The sequence below is a fragment of the Dermacentor variabilis genome, chromosome 1 (genome assembly GCF_050947875.1).
Source record: "Dermacentor variabilis isolate Ectoservices chromosome 1, ASM5094787v1, whole genome shotgun sequence".
Lineage (NCBI taxonomy): Eukaryota > Metazoa > Arthropoda > Arachnida > Ixodida > Ixodidae > Dermacentor > Dermacentor variabilis.
The window spans coordinates 148544853-148559147 of record NC_134568.1 but is presented as its reverse complement, the minus strand read 5'-3'; the positions used below and the strand labels follow the sequence as shown (position 1 = coordinate 148559147).

Below are 14295 nucleotides of genomic sequence, written 5' to 3'. Positions count from 1 at the left end.
TAATACACCTACATTATTTCATGTGTTCTAATGCAGTGTTTCTTCGTGCAGATTTTCTCTTAGGGTTTTTCTGCGTTCAGATCAAAAGTTGCTGATGTTCTTTGTTGATTTTTGAAGGTGGTCCATTCTTTTCATAGATCCTGGTGCCACGTGTGCTGTTGACGTATCTACTGATGGAGAGTCTGTCTATGATCAAGACAATGACCTTGTCTGTAGTGTCTGCACCATGGGCGAGTCTGAACCTCCTAATGAGATTGTCATCTGTGACACTTGCAACAAAGGTAGGCCTTAATACCACTTTGTACTTGCTTATGCAAGCCATGCATTATCAGATAGCTTGAGAGATGATGGCTTGATAAGAACAGTCATGTCACTCGTGGGCGTCTACTAAGGGTGTTACAGTTGCATTTTTCAGCACTTGAGTTTTACTTTCTTTTTTAAATGAAATTGGCTGAAATTAATTACTCTAATATTAGCAGCATCCACTTTTTGTATGTTTGGAAACAGTTATGAGCACCTTAAATGGTGTATCTCAAGTCTTCCATTGGGATCAATCACATGACTCTTTTGGTTGTTAAAAAGGTAATTTGTCTAATTTGCATAATATGTGGAATTGCAAATACATTTCGTCACACTTTGTAGAGAGGTAGTATCATGAGAGCGCAATGTTGTTTTTAAGACTTTATTTTGTTTCTTGCTTTTTTTCCCATTTAAAGGTTTTCATCAAACATGCCATACACCCAAGATAAGTGACCAGGTCCTCCTGCCAAATATACCATGGCACTGCCGAAATTGCGTTCCCGTTGGCTCTGTGCGGGTAAGAGTGCTCAGCTTTTATGTCTATTTTTATTTCCACATCTGTTTTATCTATCATTCATGTTGAAGTCTGGAGTTTTGTGGCGGGGCGAGAGCTTTCAGATTTGCTGAAGTATACTCCGAATATATTATTTGACAGGTAGTGGCTTGAGCATAATTTATTTTTTTTTTTACAGAAGAGTGCAAAAAACTACAAAAATGGTAAGTTGTTACATTTGCTCCTTCAATATTCAAACTTTTAAAAGAAATGCTGACACAAAGTTCTAGCCTTGTTTTTCCAGCAGTGAGTAGCTATTGACCTTCATCCCAATGCCTATGTGTGCTATTAGCAATATACTCTCTGAATGTCACAAAAGCTCACTTACACAGTTGATCTCTTTTCGTGGAATATTGATATCTATATCCCAAAGTTCTGCGATCCCTTTGTGATCACAAAAATTATGCCAAATATGTAATGAACTTGTTATAACTTTGTTTGTCATTGCTGCTTCACAGGCATCCATGCATGCAAAATAATTGAACAGCTTAGGCATCCTAAAGGCCAACTGCAATGCAGTACAATTAAACTTCTATATAACTAAATTGGTAAAATCGTCACTGCTTCACTATGTATTAAAATTTCGTTGTGTTGAAATTCGACTTCTATGCAAATAAGTACAGTCGCTGGTGGATTTTTCTTACACGGAAGGGGCTGTAGAATTTTCCCAATTATTGGGCAATCGTTAGGACAAATTTCAGTGAGAAAAACATCATTTTGTTGAATTTGAGAGTGCAACCGAAGAAGCGGTTTCATGGCGTGTCGATTATATCTTTACATGGGCAGTACAAGGCGAAGCATGCGAAGCTTTTGCATCCACTCTGCCACCATGACTAATAGTTTCGCCTGCAGTGGGGGTGATGCTATCATGAAGAGAGCAGGCAGAGGGGAGCAAATGCTTTGCATGCCTCTTGCTGCAACGTATCTCCGAAACTAGAGGTTAGGCGATGTCTAGCACTAAGTATGTGGGAAGAAAACACTCGGGAAGCCATGGCCATCTTGGCTTTGGACCCGCCGCCGATTGACTCTAAGGTAGGTTGCACGTGCCGCTTATGCAGTCAACCGGGCTGATGGCCATGTGTAGCTGCTGCTGAGTTAAAAGAGAAGACGTACGCTTGATCATGTTATTGCACGCTCGCATTCTCAAGCAGCCGTGTGTAATACAACCATTTGACCATCTGGGCCAGCGGCAGTTTCCATTGATTGTCCTCATGTTCTGTTGTGGCGGCAGGGAGATCTTATTATGTTAAAATCATGTATAAGCACACTTCGTTCTACTAAAGTTTGAAATACATGGTGTTCTACAGACAAGAAGTTATAAAAAGTTAAATACCTTGTTATAGCCAGAATTTTGTCATATTGAAGTTTGTCTTATTGAAGTTTAACAGTATCCCTTTTGCTAAAGTGGTTGTAATTCAGTATCTAATAGTAAAGGGATCTTGGCAATGCCGAAGGGCTGTCTAGTTTTTTTGTTAACTGCCTTCAAACACCACATTAGCAGATGATGTGGGCACATGGTGGTTAGTGACTGCGACACATCCCAGGAACAGCCTCTGCAATCCTCGGCATGCTACGAGCACTGCCCGATCATGGAGCTCATGCCCAGGTGCTGTGCTGGTCCTCAACATTCCAGGCTCTGCATCATTTCCAGCGAGTGTATAAAAAACACCTGTTCGTGCTAGCTTTTCATGGCTCTTCCACTTGTATTTCAACTGTAAAAGAACAGGCTCCTTTATACCTAAATATCTTAAACAGGTTTTTATTATGCTGTCCAAAATGTTATGTTTGGCCTTAAACTTTGATCCCTTGTCAGTAAAACTCACTTTACAGCTTCAACTCTTATATCTTCATACTAAACTGCACCTTGCGGCAGTTTGCTGTAGCACCACCTGTGGTATTGGCAATATTTTATCTGAGTACTGGTGTTGCTATCTGTCTGTGGAGATTTTTAATGGCAAAAAGTTGTCTAAGTGTAATTGGCAAAGAGTTCCACAGATGTATGGCTGTGGCATTTTGCTTGGCTAACTAAGCTTAATTTTTTTTTTGTGTGTGTGCGTGCGCATTTGTGATGAATTCTGAAAAGACAAGTTTTTAACTTCATTTGGGTGGATGAAGCAACTAGTAGTGCCAAGTGTGTTACGTCTTATAAGCCACAAAAAGTGTGAGCATTTCAGAGCAGTAACAAGGCAATAGTAAGCTCAAGCTAATTTTTCCAATTTGTTGCTGTGCTTGAACCGTAGTGCAAGCATGACCTGTTGGCTTCAGAATTGTGTGCCAAGTATATAGTAGCTAAGTAGTTTTTTGTATTGCATACTGCATATTGTATTGCATACTGTATTGCATATTGCATTGAAGTGTATTGCATACGCTTATAACCTGAAGTGCTTTCCGAGTCCTGCATCATCTATCAATCATGACATGTGTGACATACATGGACAGGTGCTTGTTTAAAGGGGCCCTGAAACACTTTATGAACATAGAACAAGAATGTTGATGATTTTTTAATGAAGTTCTTGTGAACATGTGAGCCAAATATTGTTGCACTGCATGCAGCAGGGAGTTTACAATTGTGTCAAAAGCAGTGAACAGACGCTTGCTCTTGCATCTGCATTGTGGTCATAGACAGTACTTGGCCGACAACACTATTGGCTGATTTCATGATCGCGAGAACCTTCTCAGTAATATGTAATGGCTAACTTTGAGAAAATGCTGAAAAATCATTTCATCTGTGCACTGCGCACAGCTGTGTCCTCCGAGATGGCAGCAGCATGCTTCGTAGCATAGCCTACTGCGGCTGCCACAGGGTGCCGCGACACTCAACTTTTGACCGGAGTTTTGCCCTCTTGACTTCTCTGCTGCGTAGCTTCAAGTGCGCCAGCGGTGATGAAAAGAGAGAGAAAGCCGGGTATTGATGTGATAACTTGACTTATAGCTGGATTCTAAATATTTTTGTGGCATGAGATTCGTGGGACAACATACTTTAATAGTGAGGCCATTATATGACAGGGTGTCTACCAACCAGGAAAACCGGGAATTCTCAGGGATTTTGACTACTCTGGAAAACTCAGGGAATTTGTGCCTCTATCAGGGAAAATTAGCTGTAATTTTATTGAAAGGGTCGAAAGTCGCGGTAATGCAGGCTCGAATAAGAGACAGAAATCGTAATGAATCGTCCTTGACACCCTGTCGTCGGCTGGAGGAGGTGCCAGTGTACAGTCAACGACCGACTTTCCGGATTCCCGATAATTTGGACGGCTTCGCGGCACCACCACGTACCCCATAGAGTCAATGTATCAAATGTCTGAAATTTCAGACGCAAGAACTCTTCGCTGTCTGATTTTCCGGATGTTTTGCCGTGACCGCAGGTCCAAAACGGCGTTAATCAAAGCCACCACCGCTGCCATTTTGATTACCTCGCCGCCTCGAACCGGCGCTCTCACACGCAGATCAGCTGGCAGCCGTAGCCACCACTGCGGCAACGCTAGGCCTAGCTGCTTGGACGTTCGCTATGAAGCTTCTTGCCGTTGGATGCCGAGTTTTTTATTGAAAGAATTAGCTGCTGTCAGCAACGGCACGGACTCCGCCTTTGTGGTCCTCTCGATTGGCTAAGAAGCTTAGAAAGCACGGTGCATTGCATAATGCCGGTTTCCGAAAGACAGCTTCGCCTCTCTGTAGAAATGTTACTTGGTGAAGCATACGCAAAAGTATTGCAGTGAAGCATAACAAGCATAACAAGGGGCTATTGCCGCGGGTCACAGTATGTATTCCTTAATTTACACGCGTGCGCCCGATACTTTCTGTCACACTACGAGCACGGATATGCCTAATACGTGTACCGAAAGGCCTTCAGAGCGTTTTCGAATGCGCCTGTGGCGGTTTGAGCCCCTAAGGGCATTAAATGGCATGCATTTATTTTTTCCAACTGGGCGATATTTCGGACGTGGACTGTGCAACTGACCAAGATGCTTCAAACGGTCCGTGGGGCGAACGAGTGGTGGAAGGAGGACAAGAAGAGAAAGGACCTACGCATTGAGGAATGAACTGGAAAGGAAGCGTGCTGCCGCTGTTTTTAAGGAGCTTGAGCTCTAAAAACAAAGTGTTGGCTGATGCCGAGATGCAGGTGTCCCTCATCCAAACCAAAATAAACTCTGTAAAGCAGTGAAACGCAACACTGAGGCGTCGTGCACGGGCTCAGAGTATGTCAGGGAAGCTGAGGTTGACTTGTGAGCTGTTAAAAGAGAATCTCAATTGTGACAAAGTTCGGGCCTCATACCACTGAGCTTGCTATCAGTTGATCGAAATAGCTCATATTCGAAAATATTTGCTTCTTTATGCATTTCCTTTTTATTCGTATTTGAGAATGTTCAACTCCATTTGAATTTTTTTTCGAAGACACTTATTTGCTGTGCATTTTACTAATCCCTCCCGTCTATTCTCTTTTTGAATAACATAAATACTACTCCTTAGTATTCAAATTGGATTAAGTCGTTTTTATAAATTTTTTTATATGTTTTTTAGAGAGTGACAGCATCGGGCGATATGGTTTCAGCACATCTTCACATAAAACATAGTTCTGCATCACTCAGGAAATTTTGCTATGGCATTCAGGGAAAACCTGGAAAACTCAGGGAATTTGGAAATGGCAACTTAGTAACACCCTGTATGATTAGTTAGAAAAGTGCTTCAGGGCCCCTTTAAAGTGCCTACTGTGATTGGATGAAAATTCTTATTTATGTAACTTGGGGTGCAGCTTTCATGGTAATGAGCTGTTCAAATTCGTTATGGCCTTTTCCTTGTTTGCATCCCAGAACTTTATTTTAATGCAATATGTCCATCTCTTTATTGTAAGATATTCTTTAAGACTGTGTATCCTTTTGTCACACTGATTAGACTTCAAAAACCCACAATTTTCTTTTTTTGCACAGATTAGTGCAATAAACGAGAAGGGAGTTAACCGAGGGGCCCGATCTTTATTAGTCATATCATAAGAAGCCAACGAACACTGACACCAAGGACAACATAGGGGAAATTACTTGTGCTGGGAATTACTTGTGAATTACAAATGCGAAGGTTGTGGGATCGTTCTCCACCTGCGGCAAGTTGTTTTTTCATTCGCTTTCATTTCCATTAATTTATCGTTTCTTTATTTCATTTATTCAGCACAAGTAATTTCCCCTATGTTGTCCTTGGTGTCAGTGTTTGTTGGCTTCTTATGATATGACTAATAAAGGTTGGGCCCCTCGGTTCACCTCCTTTCTTCTCGTTTATTACATAACGAGGGTCCCAAATCCGGCAACATTGATGCCTTCAGGTAGCATGTGTAGGTTTATTGACCAGTAGCCTTCAGCCAAAAAGACCACATTCTCGTGTTGCCTGCGGCAGAAAGGATGTGCCACATCCGCCACCAAGGTCTGCGAGTGGAGGCGCTGGCTGACACTCCCAGGGTTCTACTAGGACACATAAATACCCAAGAAAGTGGATGGGAAAACGGCGCCGCGGTAGCTCAATTGGTAGAGCATCGCACGCGAAATGCAAAGGTTGCGGGATCGTTCCCCACCTGCGGCAAGTTGTTTTTTCATTCACTTTCATTTCCATTAATTTATCGTTTCTTTATTTCATTTATTCAGCACAAGTAATTTCCCCTATGTTGTCCTTGGTGTCGGTGTTTGTTGGCTTCTTATGATAAGATTAGTGCAATGTATTTCAATGTAGCATGGTTCTAAAAAACCATAAAGAGTACCTTGCTATGTTTGCATGCTATAATACTGGCATGCTGGTGTGCCGCCATATGTTAGTGACAGACATTTTATGTTACATTGAAAATTACCTATTGGAAAAAGATAGCTGCTTTTGAGGTTAATAGTGTATCCACACAGCAGAAAAAAAATCAGTTTTCCATGCTGGATGGTGCATCATGCGATTAGACGTCATGAATTGCTGTTGGCAGTATCTTGTGCACAACGCACATGGACAGAAGATGCTGAGCTATTTCTCCCATCTTGATTCTGGCCTAGAATTCTTCCTGTGTCTGGACAACAAGCGCTGTACTTTTACCTACAAGACCATTCTCTGGGAAAAAAAATACCTGTCATCATTCACTTTGAAAAACAATATCCATTGCAGTCAACCGCGAGTTTCATGTATGCAAAATTTACCATATTTACTCGCACAATGAATGCACTCGCAGAATAAGCACACCCTGCACTTTGGTCCTGTGCAGTCTGTGAATGAATAGCCATGCTTTAGTTTCCCAGTTCACTCGCTCCGGCTGATGATTATAGCACATGCCACCAAGAGCGATTTCTTGGTGGAAAAATTAATGCTTTCTGCTGCCATGTCATTGTGACAGCCAATCAAAACGACGCATAGACAGTGGGACAGCTACAAGCGAGTGAACTGGTGAGTCATATGTTAGTGTTCTTTTTAAATCGACGCTTTATTTGCCTACCTTGTCATCACTGTCATGTTGGTGGTGGTAGTCGTCATCGATGCGGACATTGCTGAAATCTACTGCGCATTTATTATTGGGATGAGCCGTTTTGTCTTGCCAGCTCATCAAAGCTTCGCTTACGATTCCCACAGTGCAGGGGATCTGCATGATGTTTTTCTACTTCGAAGGTGACCATTCTTTTCTGCCTGTCTTGCGTTTTGCTGTGGGGATGAGCCTTAATTTAGTTATACAGCTGGTTTTAAGTTGAAGGCTGTGGAATGCCTATGTGTTGTAGCATGGAAATTGTGCTGCTGGAAGGCTTTTCGATGCTGACGAAATTTGTATGTGCCACTGGTGCAAGCAGCATGACAAGCTGCTCTCCACGAATTGGGTGCATCGCACCTTTTAGGGGTTATGGACTGTAACGCTGTCACTGTTTGGAAATAGTGGACATGTACTATTTGTACATGGAATATAAGGTATATAAAACTTTTTTTTTTCGGCATTAACACCTTATTTTTGAATTTTTGCTTGGGTTGTTCAAATAGCGAAATTTCCTAATTTAATCGAAAACAAATATTTCAAGAAAATGATCTCCAAATATAGAATATCTTCTCTGTTCTAAGTAAAGTTTTAAAAAAAAGGGGGTTGTGTCGATTCCGTGAGGTAAAAAGAAAAAAGAGAAAGATGTTTAGAATATTTGGTACATGCTTGATACATGCATGTAATGCCGTTTGCAACTGGACACCTGCTTGACTGAAGTGACTATAAATGACAAACAGCTGCTCTCAGTTATCCAGTGCACCATGGCAATTATAGTAATGAACCAAGAGAACAGCATGTCAGCAATTGTATGTGGATGTTGTCTTCGTTGAAGGAGAGAAGCCTAATACTACAGAACCACACATTGTCTTGAAGTAATGCAAACATGGTTAGATAGGCCAAAAAATAAATTGCTTTGTCCTAATTGCAAAAACAAATTGGTATATAAGCTACCTAAAAGCAGCGTACACAGATGGTTAACAGCGTACAGAGATGGGGGCAGAGTGAGGAACAGCAGGACAGAACGCCACGGCAGCCGTGGCTCCCTTGTAGCAAAATCATTGGGAACAGTGATGAATTGCATGGGGCTCCATTAACCCTTTCACTACTGAGGACGAGTCAGGCTTGTCGTTGGAATTTGTACCTGCTGGGCCTATCCGCACTAAACCTGGAAAGGCTCAACTTTGTTTCAAGGATTTAGTTCGGATGGGCCCAGATTTAATGAAATAGCTTTATGCAAAACAAAAATGTTAACGCAGGGAGTCGGGGCTCCCGTACTTGTTCTCAGTAGGAGCGGTGCAAATTTTAGCAACAAGCTTGGCTCATCCTTGGTAGTGAAAGGGTAAAGTGTTGTTATCCCTTACATTCGAACAGAAACAAATATTTGACAATTCTGAATGATGAATTCTCGAATCAAATGCGAAGCAAATAACAAAGATTGTTTGATTCGTATTCAGAGTTCCAAATATACGCACACCCCTAATTTTTGCTCTTTCAAAAAAAGTTTGCATTAAATTAACCCCACATATTAAATGTACCTCCAAACTTTCGTTCTGTTTTTCTTTTTTCTTTTTTGTTTTTTCTTGAGCAAGTGTGTTCATTATGTGAGTAAATATGGTAGGTTGTGACACCATCTATTGGGAATAATGAGAACAAGCTAACATTTGTTATCTATAGCCTCCAAGGTCTGGCAGCACTCATTAGCTTGCCACGCGTGCTGCCAAATCTCTGGGGCTATGTACAGCTACGCACCATTTTATACACAGCAGGCAACGATACAAAGGCTAGAAAGTCTTCTCACTGCTCGCATTTGTGACCAAAAACTAGTGCGTCACATGGGAAAGATAGCTACATAGGTAGGTGCCATCTAAGCAATTAAAATTTAGCCTCATGTTTTTGTGTTGTGAAGTGTAAGATATTTATTACATGAAAAACATTGGGGAGATCCAAAAGTATTTAATACCAAATGAGCAGAATGGCATGTTTCTGTGACCAGTGTCCACAGCACATCAGCTGCACTCGCGATTAAAATTTTGTACGTTGTCTATACTGGAAGCACAAATATGCATAAGTAATATGTGATTTGATGTTAACTTGTGTCCACAAGTTGTAGTTGTAATATATAATGTAGAGCTTCCGTAGGAAACATAATAGACCAAAAACAGCTAACCTGTGACAGGCACAGAATGAGAACTCTGAGTGCACTATTTGCCTAGCTTCCGCGTGTTGCCTGCTATGTACAAAACGGGAATGGTGTTGAATTGTCATGAATGCCCTGCTGTTGAAGCTTCATGACACAAACCTAAAACAAATACAAGCACCAGTTGGGAACAAATGGGACAAACAGTACAAAATGATGACTTGATAGATCACCCACTTCGGCGACGCTGTCATGTATAATATTTTTCTGCCGCTGTCGTCTGCTCGCCTTGTTGGTCGTTTGGATGCTGTCTGCAGCTGTATTATGGGTTGTAGAATCATCTGCGAAACAGTAGTACACTGAGCCCTGAGCCGTCTATCATGTAGGTACACCATTACAGTATGATTTATCATAATAAAATGTAATTGAAACAGTGTTATGAGCTGGTAAAGATGTAATTAAGACATTTTACGATATACATTGTGTTGTGTAAATAAGGGAGACACATAGAAGCAGCTGCTTCGGCTGAACCACTGACTTGATTGCATTTTAAGTATGCACAGAAGTGACATTTCATAGCGCACATTGTTTAATATTGTGTTTGAATGCAGTATTTACCTGCTTTGCCCACAATAAATGGTAACTGCACAATGTTTGTAACGATGCCAGATGTGTAGATTTTCCTAGCTAAAGAATGGTAACACCTCAGTCACGGCTATGATGAAACGGGGCCCTTTATTCTGGATGCAACACACATAGCACCTAACCGTAGTATGCCATCTTGAGTGCAATCAAGCTAGGGGTTTAGCTGGAATAGTCTTTTATGCTTGGTTCCCTTGATTGGGCTTTTGATTTTTTGCTTTTTGTGGCATTGACAAGGTGAAAGAAATGTTGCTTCTTTATTCAGGAGCCCGGGTACAGATGTTCAAGCTTGGCTTTCCATATAATGTAAGTTTCATCCAGACTGTGTTAAAAATTTGTTCCTTTTGGTGCTCTTTTAAGTCAAGGCTGATGGAATATGTTGCAGTGAAATAGCATTTCATTATGATCAAATATTGTGCTACAACTGCTGTTCTAGTTGTGTGAAACCACTAAGAATCTAGCTTTGTTACACTTTATCAGATTTCAACAAAGCATAAGTATTCTGCATCAAGCCTTTTCCTAAAGGTAATTTTTATTTCTTACGTGAAATTAGATACGCACCCAGTTTTGTGCGTGGACGAGAGTACAATAATCCACACTGCAGCCGTGGCCTAGTGTATAAGGCATCCGTCACGGCTAAGGAAGGTGGTTGGTTCGAAATCTGCGGCCAGGCACCCAATGCTAATGAAAAGGGTGCAGCCGTGGCCTAGTGCATAGGGTGTCCGTCACGGCTACGGAAGGTTAAAGAAAAGTTCGTTACAATCTCATAGTTGCAGGCATATTTCAGTGACATACACAGTTGCGAAAAGAAAGAAGGTTTAGTTTTTCCCACTTTTGCTTTCTGCAAAATGTTTTCTTGCTCATCTGCCTGGCTACAGTTCTTGAAGGAAAGTGTGGCAGTGTTAGAGGTGGTGTCGCTGGGCAGTTTTACTACTGGCCATTTCCATGAATAGGGCCAGGTAACCTTGTACAGGTGTTTCCATGTTGCGAGAAAATTTATGGAGCTGGAAGGTTCTTCATGCTGTGCAAGTTCTACTGAAACTTTGTGGATTTTTCATTCAACTAAGCAAAATGGTGAGCTTCAGCTACTTTTCAATGTGCACAGGAAATTTCAGAAAAGGGCATTTCTGCCTATTTGCCCTCATGGGCATTTGTGGGGGTAAATAGGCAGTGATAATTCCACATCTAATCCCTATTTTGTGTGCAGAAAAAGAGAGAGCAGCTCATTACTGGTCCCCTTTGTATCAAAATGAAGTTGAACTTGGAATGAGTACAGGGCAGTCTTGGTTTGTTGGTGCAGCATGTTTTCATTGATTTGCAGTCCTCGCTATATGAGTGGTTTCAAAGTGAACATTGGGCAGGGGGGAAATTTTAAAGGGGCAAAAGCCCTTTTGCCACCTGAGCAGCATTACAACTTTAGATGCACTACGTGTCCACACCATGGGAAATTGATTTTAGTCTGTAAATTTTCTACTGGCACGCCATTCTTGATAGCTTGGTTGAACTAGCAAGACTGCTAGGTTGTATACAGCTGAACCTTGTTATAGTAGAACTGGTCATAACAAACTACTGAATATAATAAAGTGCTAATTGAAAGTGCCCTTGAAATTCTCAAATAACTGGATATAATTTACCCTTTTTTAGTTCATTATGAAGATTTACTGATCATTCTGTGCCGATTAGAACAAAATCTGTTGGCATGTGATGCTGCTCATAACTCTTCTAACTAATGGATATGATAAAGTACTAATTGGAATTGCCCTTAAAGGTTTCAAATAAACATGTGCATTTAAAATCTCAGTTTAAAAAAAGAATATCCTATAAATGAATGTAACAAACCCTTCTTTAGTTCATTATGAAGATTTACTTATTCTGCGTCGATTAGGCCAAAATCTGTCCATGTATGACTCTTCTAGCAACTAATTTGATGCGGCAGTTCAAAATTACCGTGGGGCCACCTGGCATCGTTACAAGCCGGCCACACTACTGAGGCAGCAGCCATAACCTCCAGTATTGGGCGGTACGCCGCACACTGCACATCTTGGAGTTCATGCAGCAGCGGTTCTACTTCTGCACACTGTGCTTTGGTTGAGTGTTGTCTGCTGTCACGCCGCAATAAAATGCGAAGAGTGAAGCACATAGCACAAAATGTGTGCTGTGCAGTTCTTGGAAATTCAGCATCCTGCCTAAGGGCTGCAACCCTCCAACTTTGTGCAATTATTGAAGCTTAATGCCTGTATAAGGAAATTGATTTTACTGTTAATAACCATCTTCTTGCATACTGCAGTGAGTGTTGAACGAAATCTGAGGATTGCAGTGCTCTGCCAGCATTCTCGCCAAACACTGATAAGCTAAGTGATTGATTCATGACGGAAGAATAAATTGACACATGCACACTCTTAATTTACTTTTGTGGTGCATCATGTGCTGTTGCGTTGCCGTCAGCTTATCCATTGGTAACTACGCCCACCCCAATCCCGCTAGGCAGTATTGGCTAAGAGGGCAGTCATAATTCATAACAAAGCATTTTTGGCTCCCCCTTTATTTTTGTTATATTGAAGTTTAGCCGTATGTGTGGAAGAAAAGGAAAAAAAAAAGCGTAGTCGTGCTTTTTACTGGCACTAGTGTATTTTGAATGGGCTAGATTGGTTTCTGTTGCTCCTTTTGTCTGATACTATATGTTCAATGTTTTGTACCCGTGTCGCACGGGTGTTTGTAAGGCCTTCCAACTGATAGTCCGTTGACTCAAAGGTCAAGTTCGAGCTGCCCCGCAGGGGCGTCTGCGTGAGCAGGCGTTCGGTGTGTTGCGACACCACGGACCCGAGCACACGAGGGTTGGACCCTCCCGCGTGTAGCCGTGCGCGGCTCAGCCGTGTCTGGGGAAAAGGGGATCCTGGGGGTTGAGCCGATGCTGGGTGTCTGGACCTTTAAGGCCCCCCGGCGGAGGCAACACACCTCTTCGGCCTCGGCTTCACATAGACGGCACCTCCAGGCTGACCCACCTGGAGGACATCGGCAGTCGCCTTTTCCTGTCTCTCCCTCCTCGAATCTTCGTCTTTATCTCTCACTTTTTGACCTTTCCTGTCTCCTTCTCTCTTCTTTTTACTTCCTTTCTCCTGGCGGCAAGGGTTAACCCTGTGTGGCTATCCAACCTTGGGTACACCATATTCGGTTATAGTGACGGCGTACGACTGGCGTCGTGCAGACTTGTACGCAAGCTCTGCCGCGTCCCCTCGTTGGGCTCCGTGGTGGGCGGTCGGCGCTGTTGCCGAATGCATACATTTTTTCATGGAAACTTCTTTCCCCTCCCTTACTGATCGCCCTCAGAAACGAGGGCGCACCGAAGATGTCTTCAAGTTTTTTGGACGCGAAACCCAGAACTTTCCCCACTTCCATGTTATTCATTCCGAAAAGCCAAACAAAGCAGTGCGAAACATCTCACCATTCCTTGTTTCAAAGTCCCTAACTGATATTTTTGGTCCAGGTTACAAGGTGTCGAGGATGGCAAGCGGCGACCTTCTCTTGGAGCTCCGTGATGTAAAACAGTATGAGAAACTACCGCAACTACTGTCATTTGGAGAGACCCCCATAACAGTAACCCCGCACCGTACAATGAATACCACCCGCGGCGTTGTGTCAGACGATGACTTGCTTGAGCTGACTGAAGCAGAACTCCTGGAGGGCTTCAGTGAGCAAAATGTTATCAATGTTAGAAGAATAAAGATCAGGCGAGATGGTAAAGAGATTCAGACGAAGCACTTAATAATCACCTTTGGTTCAAGTTTCTTGCCCGAGTCAATCGAGGCAGGGTATATCAAGCTCCGTGTCCGGCCGTACGTGCCAAACCCACTCCGTTGTTTCAAATGCCAGCGCTTCGGCCACAGCTCGCAGAGCTGCCGAGGTCGCCAAACTTGTGCTAAATGCAGTGCCCAAGAACACACCACTGAAACTTGTGAGAACGCTCTCCACTGTGTAAACTGTGATGGGGAGCACGCCGCGTACTCGCGGTCGTGCCCATCCTGGAAAAAAGAAAAGGAAATAGTAACAGTTAAAGTAAAAGAAAATATAAGTTTCAAAGAGGCACGCAGGCGGGTATCTTACCTGCCCAAGAAAACATTTGCCGATGTGGCGTGTAAGGGGGCAGCGTCACAACGGCCTCCGGCGGCTGTCCGACCCACAGACAGTGAG

General features: G+C 42.6%; 1 protein-coding gene across 2 annotated transcripts in view; it reads left to right on the top strand.

Moving 5' to 3' along the window:
- Pcl (polycomb protein Pcl) overlaps positions 1-14295 on the top strand; it is a 93447-nt gene that overhangs the window by 22995 nt on the left and 56157 nt on the right. For both annotated transcript variants that reach the window (XM_075697408.1, XM_075697403.1), the window contains 4 exons: positions 138-281; positions 717-817; positions 993-1017; positions 10373-10413. In XM_075697408.1, coding sequence (XP_075553523.1) covers positions 138-281; positions 717-817; positions 993-1017; positions 10373-10413 — 311 coding nt within the window. The remainder of the gene's footprint in view (positions 1-137; positions 282-716; positions 818-992; positions 1018-10372; positions 10414-14295) is intronic.